The sequence below is a fragment of the Ambystoma mexicanum genome, chromosome 5p (genome assembly GCF_040938575.1).
Source record: "Ambystoma mexicanum isolate Mex_15411 chromosome 5p, UKY_AmexF1_1, whole genome shotgun sequence".
NCBI classification, from domain to species: domain Eukaryota; kingdom Metazoa; phylum Chordata; class Amphibia; order Caudata; family Ambystomatidae; genus Ambystoma; species Ambystoma mexicanum.
In genome coordinates, this window is record NC_090930.1 from 201055978 (window position 1) to 201082335 (window position 26358).

The 26358-nt window shown below is 44.1% G+C and overlaps 1 protein-coding gene across 2 annotated transcripts in view; it reads left to right on the top strand.

Moving 5' to 3' along the window:
* Window positions 1-26358, top strand: part of GUCY2F (guanylate cyclase 2F, retinal) — a 720767-nt gene that overhangs the window by 634852 nt on the left and 59557 nt on the right. For both annotated transcript variants that reach the window (XM_069612625.1, XM_069612624.1), the window contains exon 17: window positions 113-207. In XM_069612625.1, the coding sequence (XP_069468726.1) occupies window positions 113-207 (95 nt within the window). The remainder of the gene's footprint in view (window positions 1-112; window positions 208-26358) is intronic.

Sequence of the window (26358 nt, forward strand, 5' to 3'; positions counted from 1 at the left end):
GTTTAACTGCATTTGGAAATCATACATATGTTCACCTTCTTGGCAATCAGCAACTTTGAAATTGTTCCAAAGAGGTATTGTTCTTTGTTTAACACTCTCATTTCTTTTGCAGCCTACCGGATTCATGTCAATCAAAGTACTGTTAAAACCCTTAGGTCTTTAAATGAAGGCTACCTACTGGAGCTGAGAGGAAGAACAGAACTCAAGGTATAGCCCTCCATTTAGCTGCGTCCCTGAGTTGCTCAAACTTCGACACCGCTATTGCCTTGAAAGTTATACAAGTTGAATGGTATCTTGTACATAAAAAAGAATGACACTTCATCCCTCGTGGGTAAACACTGGGCCTCATTATGAGTTGGGTGGTGTGGGTAAAATGCGGCGGTATTACTGTATACTGCCACAGTACCTCACTGCCCAAATATGCGTTAGGCAGAAAGTTGGAGGATTCATCTCCAGCTATAAGATGGAGGGAAATCTGCCACCTCCAGTTATGAGCTGGAGGTAAATCTGCCACCTCCAGTTATGAGCTGGAGGTAAATCTGCCACCTCCAGTTATGAGCTGGCGGTAAATCTGCCACCTCCAGTTATGAGCTGGAGGTAAATCTGCCACCTCCAGTTATGAGCTGGAGGTAAATCTGCACTTTCTGCCAAATTCCAGCCGATTTACCACTGGCAGAATTACCACCATAGTAATTCTGCCGAGAACCCCATGGAGTCCCATGCTCCTGTGGTTGAGGTTAGGGCTTAACCTCATATACACGCAGCGGTCCATTAGTTATTGATTGACAGTTGATCTGAATTAGCCTTAACCTAGGCACATTATTCACCCGGTTTGCCCGATTTCATTAATTCCAATTTAATGAGGACTAACACCGCCATCAAGTGGTGATAACGGTAATACATTTTGGTGTTATCCGCCGAGATACCACCAGACTTATAATGGGGCCCATTATTTATACTGTTGCACTAATAAGATGTCTTCACAGAAAAGAAGGTAGCATTGGTGCAAACCTTTGAAACACATTTGGACGGATGATAGAGTCTAAACTCCGATAGAAAAGATAAAGTAAATAGGCCTTAGGAACGCTGCTTTTCTACTGGAAAATATATCCCCCCATTCAGATATTTTTTACATTACATCTTTTGCAAATGCTCCCACTAAAATTAATTACATGTTACTACTTGTCTTTAGATTTTCTTTACAACACACAATCATAATAACATGTTATTACTGGTGTTTACATTATATATATATATGTATGTATGTATGTATGGTATTTATAAAACACAACAATGTGCTGTACATAGGGGAAACAACCAAATTAGACATGCTAAGTATTTAAATTCAAAGCTGTGTGCTGGGATTTAACATTGCTTAGAAATCAAGTGCATGAAGGCACATTTGGTTAAAATGTTTGTATGACATCAACAACGAAACTGCTTGATAGCTGTAATTAATCCATTACCTTTCATCTCGGGGGATAGCTCAGGGGCAACGTGCTCGCCTTGGGAGCAAGATGACACAGAGCACCACAGGTTCGATCCCCGGGTCTGCGCTTACAAACCTCTGGGTATTAAGCGCGTTATAAGTAACATGTCATATCAGCTAGAGGCTTTCACAGAAATACATCGCTGCTTTAAAGTATCTGAATTTGATATGAATTTAAATAAGGAACACCTGGATAGCTGCAACTAACCTATTACCTATGAGAGAATTGTTTTGGCAGACAAGAATTACATTGGAAATCACCTATATGTAACAACAGTATTGATAGTTTTGCTAGTGCCCATGGACTGGGTGCATATATCCATCCATGCATGGTCAAGTGTGGTGGATAAGTGTGACAGCAGTTTGGCAGTTCGTCAGGGAGGCGCCTCGCTGATTTTCTTCAACCTTACCAGCAACTAGAAATCATGGAAATGATTGTTAACTACGAAACGGCACTCTAGATTAAAATAGTGAGTAACTTCACACTGCCTGAACTCTGTGGCTTTTTTAAGCACACAGGAGCTGATTATTGTGACTCTGATTGGTTGTAATGCTTTAAGCTCTGTTTGAAATCCTCCTTAACTGATATCTAGTCACTAGAACCTAATTTCGGATGACCGGCAGGTGTAATTACTTGCTGTGCAGTAGTTCGATGCCTATCGGTGGAGAGAAAGGAGGCCCTCCGATTGAGTTGGGTAGAGAAGTGCCGGCAGAAGTTGGCATCCGCCCCAAGGAGTCAGTCTATCTGAGGACACCTTGATCTTGGAATTAAGACAATCAATTGGAAGAGCCACCAACTTATAATAGATGTAGGGGGATAAAAGCATGGGACACATTTAAAAATGTTGACATCTTGAACATAACCCCAGTGGCAAGTGTGACAAATCTCCAGATGTCGTCACTTCTCCCCTAGGGGGGGACCCCTTTTCATGAAGCCAGGGAGGTGAGACCACTACCCAAGAGTCCCCTGGGGACCTCAAGGGGGTGGGAAACTCCCTATGGGATTAGTGACGACCCGGAGAGAACACAGTATCCCCACCACTCACCTGACTCTAGCGCCTCTTCCTACATCACTAACATCAACCCCTATCCAAACATCTCCATGTATTGTTGTCACCATTATTCACCTAGGACTGAGACGAGGAAGACCTCTAGTGAGTCACAACTTCATAGCCAGGTCAGTATTGTGATGATGAGGAGGAGACCACAGAGCCGAGAAAGAAGGAGGTCAGTGTCAGGCTGGTCTGGTGTGCAGGGACAGTGCAACAAGCAACAAGGAAGACGGTCCTGGCCTCCCCAAAGGTTGGCACATGTTGGAAGAACGGTCCCACACCGACCAGAAAAAAGCAGGCATGGCAGAGCCGCCCCGCCCAGAGATGAAAGAAGAAAGACGGGGAAGCCCCACAACAGACAGCAGGTGCAGGGGATGACCTGAGACCATCACGGACCACGACATAAGGTATGCTGATGGACGAGGAGGCTCTGGGGTCCTATCGAGTGGCAGAAACAACTTGATGGAGCAAGTAAACAAAAGTAGCCACATGATTGGGTCTGGGACCCTGATGGATGTCAAGAGACATTTAGAAAAATAAAACGAGATAATAACACTTGGCAGAATAGTAAACCAAGTTTAGCCGGATACTCGCGAGAAACCGCAGTGCGAGTCTGGAACCCGCACCCACGGACTGGAACCCGCACCCACGGACTGGAAGCAAGGTGACTGCAGCCTGTTACGTTTTGGGCGGTTCCCCGAACACTTGTGTCAATTGCTCACTTGCACTTGAGCCCATCCGGCTTTCATCCTCTTCAGTACTACTCCCCCGGTTGCAGTGTTTGCTGCGCTTTTTTGAGTCACCCTACCATCACCATCTACATGCCTCCTACTATCCCACAGAGAATACAATGGCGTCAGTATCCCAAAATCTCTGCTCAAACATACTGGTATGCATTCCATGCATTCATCCATGTGCAGCCTGTGTGCATTCTTCCTCCTGTCGTCATTTTCTATGCACCCGCTCTTATGAGTTGCATAGGAAATGCAATCCGTAGACCCCGCTCTATGTAGACAGTTGAGCTTTCTCTTACTCTAGAACAAATGTAAGTGAGCGGAGATCCCTACAGTGGGCTAGGAACTAAAACAAATTACACCCAAACAATGACTTTATACAGAAGATCAGAGTACATGGATCCTTTAAGCAAACCTCAAGCTGGAAATGGTCCCAAAAGCTAAGAGATGGGATGGAACAAGCAAGCTGAAAGTGATACAAAGCATCAAAGAATAGAGGGCCTGCCTGCATACTCAAAGCAGAGTCTGCAAGCCAGCTTAACATTTAATAACAGGGATCTTGCAAGCCTGGCTTCAAGATGGGACCTTCATTGAAGCTGCCACTGATGCTGGACCAAACTGAATCAGGCAAAACAACAACCAAAATGTCAGGAACAATTCTGGTTCAGAGCAACAAAGTATCATGTTTTACTGGATTTAGTTCCTTTAAAGTTTCTAAGAACTTTGACCTCCTCATCTTAGTGACCAGCCCAGCTTGTTTTCTTCACCTCCTAACACAGTATACCTTTAAGTAAATAGAGAGACTTCTACAGGACTGAACAACATGTAGTATCTATAGCAATTGCATGGCACATAGTTATGTTGTAGGTGCTCAGAGCACAGTACCCTTATACCTACAAAATGGTGGCTAGGACAGAATGTCAAGCTGTCATCTTGGAAGACCTGCTAGGAGTGTTATTTGGATCGGATTAACCCTCCCGTATGATTCTGAAAATAGCTATATAGAGAGGGAGATTTTTGAATGATTGGGGAGCTTGCAGTGGGGAGAGAAGGTACATATTGGATCCCTGTTAGGGGGAGCCAGCTAGGATTGTACAAGACACAGACCTAGACATGGAGTTGATAGAATTAGCTAGATTTTACCTTCAAACCTGGGATTTTATTTCCAGCTGATGAATTTGAAAATAACACTGAGACTCCAATGTCAAGAAAACGTAACTGTTCTTCTTAGATTTGGTCTCAGCAAAATGGGCGTTTGATTATGGACATTTTGGAAAATATCTGGCCCTGGTCCCTGCATGTCCAGTTGCACCTCGCACTGCCTCTTTGCTCCCCCAGCACTTGAGGTCTATATCTGTAACCCTACAGTCCCCTCTCTCTGCACCTATGAGCCACCTGTTGGCTGCACTGTCTTTTACCTGCACTGAGCCACCCGCTGGCTTTACTTTTGATTACCCACACTTCTCCTGCCCCCCCGCCCTTTTGGCACTTCTCTCCATCCACTTCCCTGCAATTGTGCGATCTGATTCCTAGTAAGATCGTTGTATTGTCCTCCCTCTGTTTCCCCCTCCTAGTCTTGTCGCACCTAGAAACAAGTGTGTACAGGCACGTTATAAATGCCATATCATATCTTCAATATGGATATAATATGGAAATCTGCTCTGAGCTTGGCTTGGATATGAACTAGTAAAACACACAGGTGTCCACAAGTTATGTGGAACACTCCCGTCCCCTGCACACCTCCTTCAATTGCATTCCAATCAATATTTGAGGCCGATTACATTAATTCCTATGATTGCACATTAATATATGCTTTCTTAGGAAATAATTGCACCTCAGTGTTGGTTAAATGATGATCATTCGGATCCTTTATACATTCAATTTCTTTTTACACACAATACATTTCATGTAACTGTTTTTCAAATCACAGTAATTTTAACAATAATCAAAGAAGAATATTTATCAACAACAGTCAATGTGCCATTCGCAATTGCACAACATGTTTCGGGGATCCCTTTCCCTTCATCAGGAGCTATTTTTTCATGCCTCCATGCCTCCAATGCACTTTGTTCTACAAATTATAGAAAAAAGGGTATACCTGTTTACTTTGCAGCTCTGTGTAAAGCAGGTGTAATGTGAACAGAGTAATGATCTATCAAGATCTGTTTCTGGTGTGAAGTTGTCTATTACAGTCCAAGCTGTATGTGGTTCTCCTACTTATTTACAACTCAGATAGTCTTCCAGTGCTCCAGTTGGACTTGATAAAAGAATACATAAAAATAAAATGTTTGCCCACCTTATATAACATGAACGGATGTTCGTGCTCCAGTCAAGAGTATAGTTGGTCGCTGAGCAAGAGTTAATGAGGGTCTTGGAGGATACACCCCTGCAAAGAAGGATATTGGGGGAATGCTGCTTTGGCCTTTTAACCGGCAGCAGTCTAAGATTTACATGTTGACATAAAGCGGGATCATCTGTAGCCTTCTATATTTCCTTGGGACCCCACGAGGAGTGTCTGTTCCCAGTGGGCACCTTATAACTTAACAATAAATAAATAAATAAATAAATTCAGTGTACACCACCTCCCCTTAATCAAGCTGACAGGAACCATGTCCAAAAGAATCATTGATTTGACGATATATTCACATTATTCAATGATAGCTGTGTTATTAGATTGTTTGGAGATAATGAACTTTCGCCAGCACATTGTCACAGCTAGTCAATTCTAATTGCTTTTATTTGTTATCATTTATATTTGCATTTTATTAAACTTATATAGCCCTTTAAAGTGTTTTACATGAGAACAAGCAAAAATACAACAAGCATAAGATGGCAATTGAATCAGAACTCAAAAACAGTGTAAGGAACAATTTACAATATTGCTGAAGTGAGGAGGGAGTGGAGAGGGACAGAGGTGTGCGGGGGAATGGGAGATATTAATGGAGGTAGAAGCGGAAGTAAGAAGGAAGGCGAGAAGGTGTGAGGAAGAAGAGAGGAAAGAATAAGACTAGATAAGAGCCGGAAGTGGGGTAGACGGAAGTAGAGAGGATGGAGAGGGTAAGGGAGTGCAGGAGTAAGAGGTGAGGTATGAGGCGGTGGGAGAAGTAGGGGAGGAAGCAAAGGGTGCTAGGGAGGGGAATGGAAAAGTTAAGATTTTAGAGAAGATCGAAAGGAAGGGTAGGAGGGAGAAGAGCGGATGTGGAGGGGAGGCGGTTCCAGTGGAAGGGAGCGAGGAGTTGGAAAGAGCGGAAGTGGGAGGGGGCGCAGGGTGGTGGAGGAGGAGGGAGTAGGAAAAGATTAGCAGAGCGGAGAGAACGAGAAGGGGTATAGAAAGTAAGAAGGGAGGAAAGGTACGGGGTGGCAAGACCATAGAGGGAATTGAAAACAAGACAGAGGAACTTTAATTTGAGCTGGGAGTGAAAAGAGAGCCAACCTAGAGCGGTGAGAGAGGAGGAGATGGAGTCAAGAGGTGAGAGAAGGCAGAGGGAGCGGATGGCAAAGTGGTAGATTTGAGATGGGAGAGGTGAGAGGAGGGGAGTCCCAAGAAAACAGAGGAACAGTAGAAAAGTCTGGAGAAAATGAGGGAGGTAATTAAGAGTTTAGTAGCGTGAAAGGTTAGGAGGGGTCACATTTTACGAATGTTGTAAAGGTCAAAGCGACAAGACTTGGCAGTAAGAGAAATGTGGTGAGATAGAGAGAGGTGAGGGTCAATATGAAGACCAAGGTTATGGGCATGGGGAAAGAAGGAGAGCTGGAAGGGGGAAAGAAAATGAAAGGGGGAGGGGAGGGAGGAGGAAGAGTGTTGGCAGGGAAGAAAAGGTGTTCCGTTTCAGCATTAAGAGTAAGGAACTGAGAGTACATCATATATACAAATATTAACCATGCAAACTTAAATATTTATAAAAAGGAACTTTTTTTGAAATCTAAAAATGGTATATACATGATATACAGCGTTGTAATTCAAACTGATATTCCATAGTGCAATGTTAGCTATTTTGGTGGCTTCTTGGCGCTAGAATATGTGTTGTGTATATCCCCAATGTAGAATGGTTTGGAAATTAAGTTCTTGTAGCCGCAACCTCTACTGCTGTACACATTATAAATCCATATGAATCATAAGGAAATAGAATGATAAGCTGCCACGATCTGCTCTAAGAGGACCTTAGCCCATAATATTGCCACAGTCACTCACACCTCGTTTGCATCTTAGAACAGGGTGGTGTTAAAGAATATTCATCACGTTGGCGAGGCGGGTGGTTGGAAAACAACCCATCATGCATTGGCATGCACAGTTGAAACTGTGTTCTGTAGTGCACGTAGCACAGATCATCTGCAACGATTCGTTGCACAACAATCTTCCCAGAGCGTACCCAAGAGAAGACAAAGGAAATATCCTTCTGTCTCCCAATTTTAAATCATCATATTGGATAACTTTGAGGAAGTCTTAGTAACTATAATGATAATAATATCATATTTTATATACCTCTTCATTAATGATCCTCCCACTTAATTCTTTAATTAGCAGTATTATTTTTTATTATTGTTATCTTATTACCCAACTTCATAGTGTTTAGATTATAACTCTCTGAAGGTTCACAGAGTGAGTTGGCTATGACAGAATTTGGCCCTATGACTGTAAATTGCACACATAAGTCTAAGGCGGGCTCTGTGACAAATCTAGAGAATTTGTCCCACCCACTAATGGGGGGCTGCCCTGTGAGGCTAGCGAGGTAAGTCTACTCCGCAACACCCTCTCTAGGGATAGAGGCAAGTGGGACTTCACTGGGATGACTCCCCCTTAAGGGAAAAGTACTCCCGTTCCCATGAGGAACTCCCTAAATCTATACGCACTATAGCCCACATGGGATTCTCTGAAATCTCAGAAGCCTTTTCACCTCAAGACTGGGACAAAGAAATCTGCAGGGATACCATTATCTTACTGAAAAAGAATATGTCCCTTTAAATTAGACTAACCAGTCCATTTTGTGTCGAGTTGGTTGATTAACGTATCCTCAGTAAGCCAGAGAGAGAGAAGGGAAAGAGAGAGGAATGCAGATATCAGATTGGGAATGCCCCGAGGTGCATAACAGCTAAATCAAGAAACCTGTGAGTTTCACACTTGCTCAGGATTACCAGACCTGACGCCAGAGCCCGCAAATAGGTGGTGGAGAAACCACAGAGGAGGATCTGTGGTGGACAACTGGTCTGCAGAACCTTGCCAATACCGCCGACAGAGTAGAGGCACAGGGTGTATGGTTCCTCATCCGAGTACTGCAACACTACGAAGAGGTGAGGAACCACACGGAGAAGAGAGACCACGAGGAAGCAAATGCCAAAGGAGAGAAGGTTCTGGAGGTACAGGACGAACGAGACAGATTCTGAGGAACCCTACTTGAGAAGACACCTCTCTTCAAAACCAAAGGTAACCTGGAGGAAGAGGGAATAATTATATCATACAGCCACCTGGTCTCAGTAATAATTATGAGACAGAGTTAATATTGAAACCAGCCAACTTAAAACGTGATAATACCAAAGAATGAGATATTGAAAAGCAGAATAAAGAGAGAGACAAACCAGTGAGAACAATGCCTTGTGAAAAGGGAAACGAGACTAAGTTCAACTTGAACCCAATGAACTTAGAACATAACATGAAAAAGCAAACTAATGATTAAAAGTAGAATTAAGAGCGTGGAGAATCAGTGAGCACAATATCCTGGAAAAAGGCAAAAGTACTACAGCAGATAAAAGGTCAAAGAGACCAAAGTGAACTGAGTTATAATAAACCAAGGGCAAGAGCTGCCCCGAACATCAAGCGTATTGAAAGATAAACGGCGAACCACAATCAGGAGTGCAAAACTTGCAGGAGATCCATAAAGGAGATTCAGAAAGAAAGAGTCAGATTCACAAGCCCATTTGAAGTGTTACAGCGATTGATCAATGAAGTCACAAGAGGCTATTTAAGGATTATATACAAACTGATACTAGAAGCATCCTAAGGAGAAGGGAGCCATTTTCCGATCCTGAGTTAGTTTATATAGTGGTAGGGTCAGTTAGGGTTGTTTTGGACAGCAGACTTCTTTATTTGAACTTCCGTGACGTACTGACGAGCACCTTCATTAGTAAGATAGGAAGGGATCACCCTTAACGATAAGGAAAGTTACGCCTTATATTTCTTACTTTAATAAACCATCCTCAAATATGTCACCTGAGAGTCCTTGTCCTTCTTCTGACCCACCACAGCTCTTAAATTACTGAGCTAACTTATCATATATCTACTGTAATATACATTATCACATAACAATGAAGATAGCAAATCAAGCCCAAATTAACACCTCATATGAACACCAGGAACTGCACAGATCATCTAGGTATTTCCTAGAAGCAAGACAAATGCACACATTTAATTTGACCTGCTAGTCAAAGATGGTATGGCATAGCGCATAGAAACCGCTCATTACATCAACACCTTCATACAGCATGTAGTAAGTCAAGCGCATAGAAGTTAATCGTTCACTGCAAGTAACGGAATGGCAGAACAGTACACGTGCGTAGCGCTTAGAATTGAGAGAAGCACATTGAAGTAGAGGTAGCGTTTAGAGGAACAATGGTTGGTTGATATGTGTATATGATAAGAATACACAATAAAGTTAGTTTGCACAATGAGAACACATTATATTGTGGACAGAATCCCATCGTGTTTAAAGCCAAAGCATAATAAACAAGCAAGAGAGAGACAAAATAGAATCCTTATCAAGCGATTGCTTAGTAACACAGGATAGGTCTCACAGTCTAGGATACCAGATTTTTTGCAAACAAAACAAAATAGCCATTGCACGGAAGCTGTCAACCATGAACCAATTATTTAATCTAATTAAGAATTTCAGCCTGAACTTGAGAAATCTCATTGGCTGCATGCTAAAATGCCATGAACTACATTGAGCAGGATTGTTGCAGGAGAAACAATGTTAATCATTAATGCCTAAATTAGTTGAATTGAACTTCGCAGGATAACACAAACTTGGCTCTTTCCCAAACAAGCTGGACACTGTAATTCACGGCAGGTAATTAGAATTAGATTGTCACAAAATAAAGTGGTCAAGTCCACACAGAGCAGTTGGGTATATATCCTAAAAGCATTTCTACGGGCAAAACAAAACACATTGTACACGCTTGGCAGAGAGGAGCATTAGCGCTGGAGGGTTGTGTGTGTGTGCTGTCTGACCCCTCACCAAGCCCCCAGCCGCTCTTCAATTCCCCACCCTCCATATCCCATTTACCTGCTTGGCCCACTAGTCCTGTATTCTGGGCCAGCTCACCCCTCCTGAACCCTTCTGTTCCATTGATGACATTCTGTGGGCTGCCATTCCCGTGAAGCATTTTTTGTGGGTGGTACCAGGAACACAGTGCACAGACCCAAAACGATGAGATACTGGGTCCATCCTCAAGTCTATAGCAGCATATGTTTGGAGGTACAGTGATGGAGGCCATAGATTTGGATGTTATATAGACAATTCAGATGATCGCTCATAACTTTACTGTGGTCCTTCTTGCATTGGCACAACCAATTTGGTCCTGGTCATTAATAGTGGTGTACCGGTAACTCTGGCATTTGTTTGCCAGTGGAGGCCTTATTTGTCCCCAGCTCTGAGCTGGAGGTAAATCAGTGACCCCCACCGGAAAACCTTGTGTTTTTCAGGTGCAGGAAAAGTGCTGGTGTCGGAATTACTGGCAATTTTACAAGCAAGTTTCCTGCACCGGCAAGCCCATAATAAGACCAAATGTCTGGAGATTAGAAGTATGACAGAGAAGTTGTGAGGTCTAACGGGATCTCTTGGACATTTTCAAGAACCTGGCAGAGGAGTAGAGTGATGGTTAGGAGGGAGCTTCTTTGGTTGTGGTTGTGCAGAGAAGGGAATTACCGTAAATGGGTTCTGTCTTTGGAAAGATTAAGAGAATGACCCTAGATCATGATTCAACCTCAGTCAGCTTGGTTGGGATGGATCGTATAAGTGGAACAGGTCTTTCATGCATGTAGAATTGAATATGATAGCTTACGTGTGAGGGGGTCAAGATAAGGTCAAGGTCTAGCATGTTGAATCTGTGATGGTAGAGATGGTTTGGTGCGTTCGGAGCCACAGGACGGTTAGATGGTTGTGCTGGTATTCAGGAAATGGGGACTGTGAAGGCCCATAGTAGGCCATGTGAGGGTGACAGTGCAAGTCTGAATAAGGTGAGAGTAAAGGAAATGTGAAAGGGCAAGTGTGCACTAAGAGTAGGATAGATGAAGGGATGCACAGGAGGCCTTGAAAGGACGGAGAAGGTAGGCATGGAACAGTGTTTTTATGTATTACTCAAGTGAATGACAGGGAGGAGTCCAGTTGTTGAAGGAACTTTACATCTCAGCAGGGATAGCTTGGAACAACCAGATCTTTAGAGCATCCCTGAAGAGGAGGTGATTGTCTATATTTCAGATGTTTATTGGGAGGGAGTCTGGATTGTTGGCGCTTGAACTGAGAAAGGGGCCCATCGATTTGCACATATTTGGTCACAGGGATTACAAGTAGTGGTGCAGAGGCTGATCTAAGGGCTCTGGTCGATATGTATCAAGACATCGCCTTTTTCATGTATCCTGGACCTGTTCCCACTGTAAAGCGTGGAGAGTGATACTCATGTCTTAGTGGGTGACTCGATGAGCGATTGAGAGCCAGTGGAATACGTGAAGTGCGGGCGAATTGTGATGCCATGTTCATAGGTGTATGAGCAGTCCTTCTGCAGTGTTCCAGATGTGCTGTCATTTTGCCAGATGATGTGAGGGAACACCAAGGAGCAGCCCATTAGCATATTCTAAGCAAGAAAAGATGTTCGCACTAACTGCTGACTCTCTGTGTCAGAAATTGAGGAATGGGAAAATCCGTCTAGGACATGGATATGATGGAAGCAGGTTTTCACTACCAAGTTCACGTGGGGAAGGAGAGAAAGGTTGGAGTCCATCAGACAGCCCAGGTTTTTACTTTCATAGTGAGGATTGTTGGGGTTCCAAGTGAGAGAGGGCATGGAGTGGGCTGGGGAGTATAGGTGTTTATCCACATAGCATCCGTTCTGTTTCCTCAAGGTTATGGAGGAGGTGATGGGAAGTCAACTATAGGCTGACCTCGGAGAGGCATGACTTAAGGGCAGGTGTGGAGGAGGTAGGATTATTAGGGATTTTTAAGACGATCTGAGTGTTCTCAGCATAATTGTAGCAACACAGTCCATAGAACCACATTAGTAATGTTAAGTGGCTGAGAACAAGTTAAAGAGAAGGGCCAAGAGTGATGCTCCTTTAGGCACCCCGTGTCGAACTGGGAGATGGTGCAAATGTGAGGATGACAGGTGACAATTTGTGATCTATTTGAGAGGAAGGAAGGGTTAAATCTCGAATGCCTAAGTTGTGTAGTCTCTTGATGAGGATGGAGTGATCAATGGTGCCAAATGCTGCAGGGAGATCGAGTAGGATGAGTGCAGTGGACCCGTCTGAGACTGAGTGTCTTTTCTGCACAGATAGTACCTGCTCCTGAGCGTTTTATTCACAACAATCCAATGACCGACTCACCTCAACACTCCTCCTCCTCCTTCAATTCCAGATATATCTCTGTGTCAGCTGAAAAAATTGACAACCACCCGCTGCATTACACATATCAGTTGCTGCTCCGGAAGTCAGCTGGCTCTTCCAGTAGCAAAAAAGGAATGGCTCCATTTCAAGAAGCTTCACATTGGACTTGAAAGTCCCCAATTGTGTTTTGTGTCTTTACAATTACAAGCTGTGACCCGCTACCTTCACACATCTTGAAGTTAAGTCCACTTGCCTGCTGAAGAGGATTTTTCCCTTGCAATGAAGCCCTTGGATTGAAGAGGTCTTCAGAGTAGGTCTGTTTGATCCATGACCTGTACACATGAATACTAAGTTGTAGCTCCCTCTTTTTTGGAGTCATGGGAACTGAGATGCTGCAGGAGATCGGGTGTCTGGAAGCAGCACCTGATCTATTCAGAGCAGTGTGAAGGGCTTGGTTTGGTGTGATGCGTGAAATGTATATATCTGGAAGGCGGAAGGAGGAAAGGATGTGGGTGGCTTGTGCTTGCATATGGATGCCGCTGTGGGGTTTTTCCTCACAGTAGGTTTGTGATTCTCCTGTGTGAGTTCAACTTCCACAGCGGCAGCATATTCCGAGAGGATCATGGCAGCACCTCACACTAGTGTGTTCCTGTAGGTCCTTTATGTGTCTTCCTGTGAAAAATAAATCTGTGATGAGGTTTTGCAAATCTTTAAAGGTACTATGCCCTTTATTTTGTTGTTTGGGGGGTCAAGTCAATCTGGCAACTGTGCAGTTTTGGGCCAAGGATTTATGCAATGTCAAGTATTTTTAAATGTGCATCTTTCATTTGAACCTGAACAGCCGGATGTGGTGGACTTTCCTGCACCTTTTTGATGTGGCATTACTTTAGAGACTTGTCAGCACACTCCTGCAGTGGGCCTTCAGCTGATTGCCCTTTGCATTGGCATGCATGTGCAGGCAGGCAGTAGTCCTTGAAGATGAAACCCAACAGCCTTTCATCTTTCCAGAGATCGAGGAGCTGTCCGATCTCCTCTAATGACTACAGTGTTCAAATACTCACATCATTAGCCTGCAGAGCTGCACTTATTTGAATGAGGTGGCACAATCCGCTCGCACAGTCTATAGACTCAGACCCAGAAATCCAGCTGAGCTTTATACCACCTGGAAGACGTGATAATATGCGTGGCTCCAAATGTCACTCGCAACTAGACATTAGCCACAGTTTGGCCAGCAAGCCTCCTGGTACAAGTACTACCGTTCAAAGGAGAGGATTCCATGAGACTCCCTGAAAGTCATGAGGCTTGGAGAGAGTTTGCATCACCTGAAATGACATCCTTTTCAATTTGAAAATGTCAGGTGCACAGGTAGAGCACTTAAGCAAATAAGCAATGTGCATGGGAAGATAATGTGGAAGAAGTAAGATACATGGAGAGTGGACAAGACACGCAGAATTGCAGGGAATAGCAGGCACTTGCAAAGGGATGCTAGTCAAGGAACACCATTCAAGCTGGCCACCGGGAGCCAGCACACAACGGAAGTAACTGGATAAACACTTCCAGGTTAATTAGACAGTAACAGATTCAAAGGGTTCACACAGACATAGATCACTGCTTGGCAAAACCTCCTTTGGTTTTCTCGGACCCTTAGAACTGCGTGTTCAAGCCCCATCTGTTGTGGAATTCTGTGTGTGGTGTTCCCACTCTTTTTTGTTGCCACACTCTCTCTTCCCTTCTTTGTCGTCCTTCAGCTTCCCCATCTCTGCTTACTGTCTACACTTTCCTTCATCCCTCTGTGCTCTGACTGCTGGTGCTGGAGCTCTCAGTTCTATTCCCTGCTCACCCTCACCGGGGCAGCATTATCGATGGCCCCAGCATTGCTCCTGCTGTCATGCCCGGCAATTGGCACCTGCGCCCCGCCTCCAATGCGGTGCCTGGCCTGAGTGGTGCTCTGCCCCTGGCCTGCTGGGATTTCCTTGCTCCAGAGCTCTCATCTGGAGCCTCCTGCTCTGAGTTTGCTTTCTAGAACTTGCACCCTCTACCTGTTTGGACTTTTGTGCACTTTTGGCTTAATGCTAAAGAATGGCATTGCTGGATGATTTAAGGTAATTTAACCTTCTCCCAGAGGGATTTTATTTGCTTCTTTGCAAAAGACACACAACTTGCCACAATGACAGGGGAGGGGACGGGGACTAGCATCTGAAATCCCAGTTGGTTATAAATGTCTTGAAAAGATACCTGGATCAACATGGCACCTTTGAAACTCCCTGAAGAGACGCCAAAAGCCAATAGTCTCGGGAGGATAGCTCAGGGTCAGCCCACTCACCTTGGAAACAAGTCGACGCGGAGCAACACAGTTCCGATCCCCAGGTCCGCGCTTAGAAACCTCTGAGTATTAAGCGCGTTATAAATAACTAATTACAATTGCAGTGAGCTGCAATCTGTTTAAATAGGACCTGGTGGAAGCATTGACAATCTCAGTGTTTCATTGTTGAAAGAAGCCACTTTTAAACAAGTCTTTTCTAAGGACTCTTGTCCAGTGGAAGACGAAGTTGAAGACCTATTTTCCTAACCAGATCTGACTTAAGTCGGCCATTTTATCTTGTGACCTGAATATTATCTTTAATCACTTAATCATAGATCCTCTCGAACACTAGATTTTTGCACAGGTACATTGTTTGCTTGTCACTTTAATCTTATAGTCCCCTCAGTCAAGGCAAAAATTACACTGGCTGCCTATCTGCAATCGCATTTCTCATAAAATCTTGACCTTGTCATATAAATGCCTTACGAACCAAGCACCCAGCTATCTGGCTAATAGATTAAGAATGGGTCTTTCTATTCGCACCCTTAGGTCGAGCGAGCAACTTAAACCTTCTGTGCACCGGCATAAGATGAGAAACTTTGGTGGCCTTTACTTTTCCGTTCAGGCCCCTGTTCTCTGCACTCCATACCTGTCAGCATCCGCGTGGCAGCCAGTCTGGCAGACTCAAAAAAGCTGTGAAGACATTCTTTTTTAATTCCAATGATTAGACTGGAACTCCTTCGGCCTGGCTGTTCTGGTCCTGACTCCTTGAATTGGCCCTCTTTCTTGCAGCGCACTGAGGCCTTCTGGCGTGTTGCGCCTTATAAGAATTCAATAACACAACATAGCAGAAGACAAGATAAAGGTAGTCTAAGTCTCTAAGATTTGCAAAGTTAAAAAGTGTAATAACTCTGGCTAGAAACCTCTAAAAAAACCTCTAATAAAAGGAAAATCCTGGATAAATGTTTCATATATTGTCTTGATTTTTAGGGCACATTTGTTTTAATAGATGTGTGATTTCACTTTTGAATTTTGGAATGGTTTGCGAATGATTTTGTTTATTCGGTCTTTGGATTCTATGAAGCATTTTGCAGCACACCTGACCTCCAGAGAATTCAGCCTTAAACCTGGGACCAGACAACGGGTTTGAAGCCTCACACGTGGACACTGATGTTTGATAGTGTCTCTCTTATTTTAGCCAAGGTGGTCTCTGCTTATCGAGAGAGCTTTCTAGCTGTTGTGCCAGTGATTCTCTAGTGAAGAGGAAAGGGAGATTTTGGAAACTACACCTAAAAATGTCCCCAGAGAGAACAGAAGAAAAAGCTTTAAGAAGCCCTAGTTTTTTGCCGTTGGGGTCTGTGCCGTGAAGGTAACAGGTGCTGTAATTTGGCCCGAATTGTTCAGTCATTAGGGCAAGAACTGTGCATGTATTAGTCATTTATCGTGCTTGCCTTGGAAGCAAAACGACACGGAGCAACACAGCTTTGATCCCCGGGTCCGCGCTTTGAAATCTTTGGGTATTAAGCACGTTATAAATAACCCATATCATATAATATCGGCTTTTTCCAGGAATAAGAGCAAATAAACTGACTGTAACACTATCCAATGCCTGGTCCCAGCTGGAAGGAAGGACGCCTTGAAAGTCTTTTGGGCCGATTATAAGTTTGGCGGTGGCAGTAAAACATCCAGCAGTTTCAAATATTGCATGTTTTGCCATGCTGACATTGCCAGATTTTATTTTTCCATCTGCTTTTGTGTGAACCACCAGTTAAATCCTTTAAACAATGCGAGAATCACGACATGCATCAATTACCACGTTGGACACTTACCAATCCCCATAGATTAATAGGAGATGCAAAAGGGCAATAACAGAAGGGAAATACATGACTTGGAATCATGCTCATTCTTCTGGGTGCCAGATGTTTCCCACATGCATTAATGGGAGACCTGTCAAAATCATAATCAATCTATTTGTTTTTATATTGTCAGTGTAACGCTCACCTGACTCCCACAGAGGCGCTGACCAGGACTGGAATGAAGTTGCTTCTTCCGGTGAGGCGCTGGACTCAGAGTAGGGCAGGGCCGGTTCTTCTGTATGTGAAAAGGGAGGGGCGTTAATGATCTGCGGGGCAATGTGCAGCTTCCCACTCCTTTCACCTCCTGAACGAACCCCCTTTCTGTAATTCCCCTAGAATCTCACCTTTGGTTTTGTGATGGCGAGCTCTCCTTCCTGCTTCTGGTGCAGGGGCGCGTTGAAACCCAGTTAATTCACTGGATGCACTCTCATACATCCATGTTGGTTCTGCTAATGTCCGAGAATAAAAAGTCTCTATTGTCTTTCTTTCAGGTGCAGAACGTGGATCCTGAGAAGAGCGATGAAAACGATGAAGAATGCTCAGGTTAGTGTTCAAAGAATGTTTTTCCTCTGAGTGCAATATTAAACGCTAATGCAGATGTCTTTTTCCCCATAGGGGCCGGGGTCAGAATGCTGAACAAGCATATACCCGAAACGAGAGGTAAGTTCCGGTAAGTCTTTAATGAGAGTCTTTATTATGTCTTTTCATTCTCTCATTAATTCTGCTGTCTTTCTTTTCCCCTTAGGGGCCGGGGTCTGCAGGTGCCTGTATGCAGCAGAGACCCGAAATGAAGTATGACCCAAACAGGTAAGTCTAAATGGAAGCTCTGGCTTTCCTTATGCTCTTCTCACTCTCACCTTTGATTTCTGTCTTTTTTCCCCAGGTGCCGGGTTGATTCAGCGAATCCGGACGAGCGCCGGTGGCAATGGAGGCTGGCAGCAAGGTGAGTGAAATGCGGCGCGGCAGCGACGGGTGAGTTGACCTTTTAAATTGAAAGTCTTTCCTTTTTAGGATCGCCGACGGGACGACTCTTGGACGAGGTTGAAACAGGTAAGGGCTCTTCTTTTGTCCAATTCTTTCTCCTTCTCCACATGCAGGTGTTTCAGGATGCAAGCGGGCGTGGCAGAAGTCCAGAAGCAGGAGCAGGCACGGTGAGCGTCCAGCTGCTAGATGCAGAACAACGCGAAGCGTGAGTTACTGATCGGGCGTGGTTTAAATAGCCTTTCAAGAAGTCCCAGGTATGTATCCTTCCACTCAGGTATGTATTCTTCCTCAGGCCACACCCGTGTGGTTAAGTAGTTCTAGAGACAAAATAGTCCCATCCAGGCCTCAAGGGGGCCTGGATGTTGCAGCAAGGTCTGCATCAGGTAAGTGTTCACCCAAGCACTTAAACACATGTCCTCGATTATGAGCCTGGCGCCTAAGGCGCCAGGATTCAGTCCAAAGGGCCCCGACTTGGGCCCGCTGAGACCTTCCTGGGGGAAATGATGCCTGCCTCTGGGGTTGCTGGGCCCGGCCTGGTTCCTTAGAGGTAGGCATCATGACAGTCGGCCTCAAGGGATCTAGTTGAGCTACTTCCAAAGGACCAAAACAGCTTCAAACTTGCCTAGACTAGCAACCTGTCACAAGGACTGTGGCTTTCAAAGACCTTAATCCATAAGAAGGAAACATGGAAGACATTGATCCTGCTTCAGCACTCATAGGGCCTTCTCCTTCTTACAACTTTGTGATCTCCATTTTCTAATGTATTGATATTGTATTATACTGCACAACATGCTGTTTATGCTACTTCAAATCATCTGTTATGGGGCAGTGTACAGTGCCAAGGAAGCATTAGAGGCAGAGATTCAACAGATTTTTTGGCTAAAGAAGTAGGTTTTATTCCAGGTGCTTGTTGTAGCTTTATAGATGGCAAGGGGTTCAAATTACAATTGTCTTTAGATGGTCCGTGCTTGTGTTATTAAAGGAGTGGGTGGGCGTCGGGAATGAGGTGCTCTTTACAAGCTTTCTGAATTTTAGGTAGTTCTATGTCAGTCTTATATCCAGGCTGAGCTTATTCAATAGTTTGTCCATGGACACAATGACCTTGCAAAAGTAATATTCTCTTTAAATGATTGATAGTCCTAATCTTCAATAATTTTACAATCTTTAGTTTCGGGCTGACTTGTAAATGTGAGACAGTTTTCTCTGATTTATTTGCGCCAGTTGAGAAGAAGACTCTTTATATATGATAAGCTTTGAATATAATGTTTATTCAATGGGAAGATACATATAGGATTTCAACACTTATGTTATTGGTCTTTTTGTTTTAATGCCGATCTTGAAATGTGGTTTTAACCAGCTATATGGCTTTCTTTAGGAGTCCTGTGTACGTACTACATATTCGTGCAGTATACGCAGGATAGAATTAATGCTCCAAACACATGAATTTTATGGGCGACATTGAGTACAGGTGGAATATCTTTCAGAGGGTTGATCTGTAGACTGGCACTTCTTGGTACTCCAGTCACCTAGTGGGAGTTAAGGACATTGCTTAGTCAAATATAATTCTCAGGTTTATTGCTCTGTAGACTGGTGGGTGGAAATAGAGATGGTCCATGGCCAATGGACAACTATTATGGTTTGCCTTACTGAAGAGTTGAATTTCACTTTCAGAAGAACTGAGAAAGGGGATGCTGCTTCTGTCTGGTGATGGCAATAACGAACAGAGGCTTTCCATAGAATGATTTAGTTTGAGGGCCTTCAAAAGTAGACTCAAAGAATGGAGGACAGTCGAATCGAATGGAACTTTCGGACCTGCACACAGATCTGTTCACCATAGCTCACCTAGAGCTTGTCAAACTACTTACCCGGTAAACCTGCAACATGGACTGAATAGTTGTACATCCAGTGGGTTTGGGTGCCAGCAGACTCATATGTGGCAGCCCATCTAGTGTCAGTCTGGAAACGGTTTTTCGTTTGAAGTGCTTCTATTCTCGTGAAATCTAATCTAAATGCATTCTCAATAGAATCATTCAAGGTACGTATTGACAAATGCCATATGTCTTTGGTTATCAAGACATAACACATCTATGGGCCTGCAGAAGGCTGGTCCCCCATGGACTAAATCGGCCCTATAAACCGAAACTCGAGTTGACATTAACATGACTTGCATCACCTAAAGACAATGTATTATTGTCTCACTTGAGATTTCTTTTGGCTCAAGTCTAAAGGGGATCCTGGCCAGAGTCAGGCCCTACAGCTCTCAGATTAAAACTCAAACTTCTAAGGGTCTACAAATGACCGTGACCCTATGTATGAATTTCATTTGGAGACTATAACATTCATGCAATGTGGTTTTAGAGATGTTTCTCTTTCATTACCAATTCCTTTCCTCTTGTTCTTTTTGCTCTAACGGTGATGGCACAATCTTAAGTGAGGTCTTCGCCCTTTGAAGACAGGGTGGCTTTGATTCTCATTCCACCTGTTATCCTTTCCTTTTACATACATTTAAAAATAAATAATGCTCACCATAACAACATCTTACAATTGTGTTTGGCTTTATTTCTTTGTAAAAGTATTAATGTCTATATGTTTGATCATCATGAATGTTCATTTGCGAATTACATTAATTGGATAACTTTCTCATAAACACTCAGACAGTGTTTGTTCTAGCCCTTGACACTAGAGAGTGTGTGATTGATTTACAAAATACAGGATCTGGTACTTTTCTCTTTTTGTATTTGTCTGCTGATGTTCTGTTACGTGTGTGGTTGGTGGCTTTTCCTAAGTGGGCAATACTCTGGATATCATCCATATGAATATGGAAAGGTTTTGAGAATGTACAGATGGAGTAGAAAGGTGACCTCGTGTAAACATTGAACGGCCAGGATGACACTGCTGAGCCATGCAATTAGCTGTATTTTGCTCTTTGGGTTTCTGAAATGAAGTGTACACCTTTGACCTGGAATGAGACACGTGATGACCTGCGCTCTAAATATGGTGGGCATCTCTGCAGTCTGCCGTCCATGGCTCCAAGCCCAGAGCAGTCATGGGTTATGTCAGAGCCACGTGTGATGAAGTGTGAGACGACTAACAGAACACTCCAGACCAGTTCAACACCGTTATTGTATCACATTAGGTTGGGTTGGATGATTGCCTACAGGATCCAAAGGAATTTCAAATGCAACAGGAACCCCTATTTGGCTTTACTATGTAAACAGTGAATAGGAAGGGGAAGAACTAAACACGAGCGAGGCAATGATTGTTAAAGTTTCTGCACCAGTCTTGGTATTCCCTGACCTGGAGCCCAACATTAGCCCAAAGGGTATGTCTAGCCCTTGAGTTAACATCCTTGCAGGTCAGAAGATCCCCTACAGAAATTAGAGGGCTGAAAACTAAAACAAAATAGGGACAGGTTTGGTTAACAGCTTCTTCTCAATTCATCGTTGCACACACATTTTGTTATCACAAGTCGCTGGGTTTCTCAGGTGTGTGATGTTCACCAGGGATTCCTCCAACCTACCTGGATGCATGCCAGACTAAAGCATTATCACCCCTCGGCCACGGGTTTCTATCCAAGGCGTGTACCCATGGTAGGTTCAGACCTATAGGATCTAAGCCCACAAAAGGATCAGGTTCTTATTTTCTCAGACTTGCTCGCTCTTGACAGGCTCTTAAATATAGTCAGAAGACTAGCAGTTTGCCCTTCTTTCTGTAAGGCTATGGCTTTCAGCAGGGTTGGGCTTAGTGCCCCCAGGGTCCCTCGCATGCCACCTCCGGGTAACACTTCAATTGGCTGGTGGGCATCCCCGGCCCCTGGAGTACATCACATTCCCACAAGTGGCCCAGTCCATGTGTCTTCATTACACATGTCTGAAGCAGTTACAGTATATTATGTCCTGTCCTAGTGAGGCCCTTCAACACCAACAGCGTTTAGCTGCTAAATATTCTGTGGAAGGATAAAGGGCCGTTCTTCGCAGTGAGCATCCCACAGTGAAGTGAAACAGCAGGGTTTGGTTCCAGGGTATGGGAGAGGCGATGATGGTTCTGTTACATCACTGTATCAGGACCATACTTGACAGATGCATTTAGAGATCTCACATTGACCCCAGTGGGGTGTCTTGGTGCTATTGACAAATAACAGATGTTTAATGTTACCCAACTAAATGGTACTTACTTTTATCAACCTCAGAAGGATGAAGGGCTGAGAGTATCTGCCATGATTCCAACCTGTGACAATGAGGTCGAACACAGGCCCCAGTAATGGATGCATTAGTCCTCTGACCCACAGACGCAACATGACATCCTCGTACCTCCTCTATAGTGGCAGGATCTCCCAGATTTATGTAACAATAACCATATACAGCACCTTCATGGTACTGTAGGAAAATATATATAGGCCCCTTTATTTTCATTTGCTAAAGGATGGGAAATTAGCTGGCTGTTACAACCTTTTATGTGGGACGCTTGGCTAGGGCAGTGCCAGACCTAGTGCTAAGCCAGAGACACTACTTTTTCACATCAGTTATATTGGATTGCCAAATAAATAAGCAGACCAAACTCGACATAACGTTTGAAAGATTTTCTAGGCCACACTAAAAATATACCAGCAGACAGGCTTTCACAAACATGCACCTTTATACTTGTTTGAAAGCTCCAGCACACAATGAGAAATGTATATGCATAAGGTATGAGAAAACATTATTAAGACGTCAATCTGGATGTGCCTTTTGTAATAATAAGAGCACACACAATTTCTACAATTATGCCCTGAAGCACTTTATATCCTTTCAGCAGACTGGAGCAAAAACACACAGAGAGAAACACCACAATGTACGCTTATACTCCCCCTCGACCACTTCGCTCTTCTGATCTCTTCCGTCTCACTCCCCATCCTCTGTCCTCTGTCTCATCCCGCTTCCGATCTTTTCAACTTCTGGCCCCTTTCCTCTCCCTATCTGTTCCATCTCTTCCTATTTCTCCTTCCGCACTTCTCTCAAATCTTACCTCCTCCAATTACCATCCTTACGCCTCTGCTGTCTCTTCACGACAGTCCTACATCACATCCTATATCTTTACTACCTCTCCCACCGCGATCCAATACCACTCATGTAATGCCATATTGTTCATGGAAATTGTTCTATATACTGTTTTCTGATACTTGACTTACATGTTGTTAATGCGTGTTATCTATTCTTATTGTCCTCATGTAAAGCGCTTTGGTGTAAAGTGCTATATAAAACTTATAAAATACAAATACAAATACATGTAAAATTCAAGAAGGAAAACATAATAAAGTACAGCTTTCACCATATGTCAGTGTAATGCATTTGTATTTGCGGTTATCAACAATGGCTAGTTTAGCAGCCCCCACACTGATTTCTCTTTTCTTCAAGCAAACTATTTACACAACACTTCCTAGAAGATATGCGTTTGTTTTATCTGTAACCTTGGAAGTAAAGCTGACAAGCGCACCTGCAGAATACTCCCTTTTCATGGTCTGTCTTTTCGCAGGGGAGAACACAGCTGCTCTTTGGTAACTAAGAACAAATCTTTTCTCCTGTTGTATTAATTTTATCCCAATTTGGCACATCCTGGATCAGGCCAGAACTATCCCAATTAATTGTTTCATTCTTGATTCTTGTTTTGAACTAATACTCACCAATAGCCCTGCCCTGTGAGACGGGGATTCGTCCTGCACGAGAGATGTCTTCTACGAAGCAGGCTTTCTAAATCCCACTGTCGGCTGCCTGCGTGAGCTCAGCAAGGTCTGGCCTGACCCCTCCTTTCTGCACTGTCCATCTCAGCTCAGCAGAATTCGATCAGCTCTCTCCTCTTTTCGTTTTTCTCTCTCTCTTCTTCTGCTCACTCTCGTTTCTGTCGTGGCCAATGCCCCTCTTTCTTCCTCCCCCTCTGGGTACAATGGCTGTGGCATTTTTTTAAAATTTTATTTTAAAAAAGACATCAAGCGCACTCAGCGCCTTCAGCCAGCCAGTCCCCATGTTTCCCCCTCACAAGCCCGCCTCCTGACCCTCCCTCGCGCCCGATTGGACCAAGGAAACAGCCCCCCCGAACTACTAGGTGCGCAGCGTCCTCGCCGGCACCACCTGGGAACGCAGTCCACGCCGCCAGGGTGAGTGAGGAAGGCCAGGGCTTTAGAAAGCTCCTTTGGGCCTACATCTTCTTTTTTTCTTTTTTCATTTATTTTAAAAAAGACATCAAGCGCACTTGGTGCCTTCAGCCAGCCAGTCCCCATGTTTCCCCCTCCCAAGCCCGCCTCCCGACCCTCCCGCGCACCAGATTGGACCAAAAAAAACAGCCCCCTCGAACTACTATGTGCGCGGCATCCTCGCTGGCACCACCTGGGAACGCAACCCATGCCACCAGGGTGAGTGAGGAAGGCCAGGGCTTTAGAAAGCTCCTTTGGGCCTACATCTTCTTTTTTTTAAATTTTATTTTATTTTAAAAAAGACATCAAGCGCACTCGCCGCCTTTAGCCAGTCAGTCCCCATCTTTCCCCCTCCCAAGCCCGCCTCCCGACCCTCCCGCGCACCCGATTGGACCCTCCTCCCCATATCTGGAATCCTCCCAGGGCAGCCCCTGCACTGCAGCCCCTGTGGCTAAGGGCCCCAAGGCCAAGGGCGGCTCCGACATTGGCCGCTCCAAGATGTGTCTGCAGGGGAATATAAGGAAGCCAGCAGCTAACAGACATCAGCAAAACTGTGAGTGTGGTATGGGTGGGGAGTAGAGCAATCACTCTACTCCAGAAAGCCCCTGCCACTCTATCTTACTTCCAAATAACATAGACTGCAATAACATTAGCATGTCCACGCTTAGATAGAACTGTGAATATTAGCACATCCACACTTGGATAGAATTGTGAATGTTAGCCTGTGTCACATCTAGATGTGACTTTGAATGTTAGCATGCCCACACTTAGATAGAATTGTGAATGTTAGTCTGCGTCGCATCTAGATGGGACTTTGAATGTTAGCATGCCCACACTTAGATAGAATTGTGAATATTAGCATGGCCACAATTAGATAGAATTGTGAATGTTGGTCTGCGTCGCATCTAAACGGCTTTTAATTGAAGGATAGCATGCCCGCGCCTAGATGAAACTTGAAAGTTAGCATGTGCCACACTCAGAATTGTCAACACCAGCCTACGGTAGGTAGGTAGCATCCAGATAAGATTGTGAATGTTGGCATGCCCGCACCTAGGCAGATTTCTGAACATCGGCCTGCGCCAAATCTAGAAAGGATTGGGAACGCAAACAAGTGCCACGTTTAGACAAAACTGTGAATGTTAGCATGCTAAAGGTCAGGTAACCTACTAACCAATATAAGCTCAAACTCTGCATACTTTTCTCCTCACTCAAAAACTCACACAACCATCTCTCGCACAACAAGCCGCACGCACTTCACAACACTGCAACAACACATAAACCAGAGCAACAGCACATGCGGACTGACACCGATCCAATACCCGCACCAAAGCTCAGTATCTGGTGTATACCAATCTGAAGCTGCCAACAGAACACCACTCCTCTCACTATCCTACCCCCTCTTCACCTTACTAACCCTTCCCACCTTATCATTTGCAGATCCGCCAGAGCGCTTGGGGATCAATTCCGTTGGTGATGGTGCGCGGTACAAATACCTTTAACATTTAACATAAGTCAACCCATTGAAGTTCGAGTGCTGAAACTCCTCAGCACAGAACTTTAGCCTGATCTCAGGGTGAGGATAGCTATATATAGTATTATTCCTATGTATAGTATGTTTTGATTTAAATAAATGCAACATTTTGTACGTTAGAACATTATGTATCTTAGTTAGCAATGAACAGAATCATAACTGAAGACCAGAAATGAGTGTGTATTATCGGCAGTCCTGAGTATGGTACAGGGAACCCCCTCTAGTTAATAACCAATTTGGTAGTTTAGTGTAAACATCAGGTATTGTATTGGAGTGTATTGTATTTGGATTTATAAGGTGCAAGACCACAGCCCAAATGCTTCTGTGTACTGAGAGCATGATTACCAAAGATACCCAACCCACAGTAACTAAGCAAGAGTTAGGCGCGAGCTAGGCGCGCTGCAGGGTTTTGCAGAATCTGAAGAGAGCTGGCTGCCCAAGTAAATACCATTACAGTAATCAAGTGAGCCTCTAATTGAGGCTGAGACCACTACAGGTCAGAAATGTGAAGGAATAAAAGGCAAAATCTTCTCCAAATGTTTGAGTTTAAGGAAATCAGAGTTGCAAACAGAAGCAACCTGTGCACCTCTGGAACATGAAGAGATTCAGTCCAAAATTCAGAATTCTACGTCTGATTAGATCCCTAGTAACA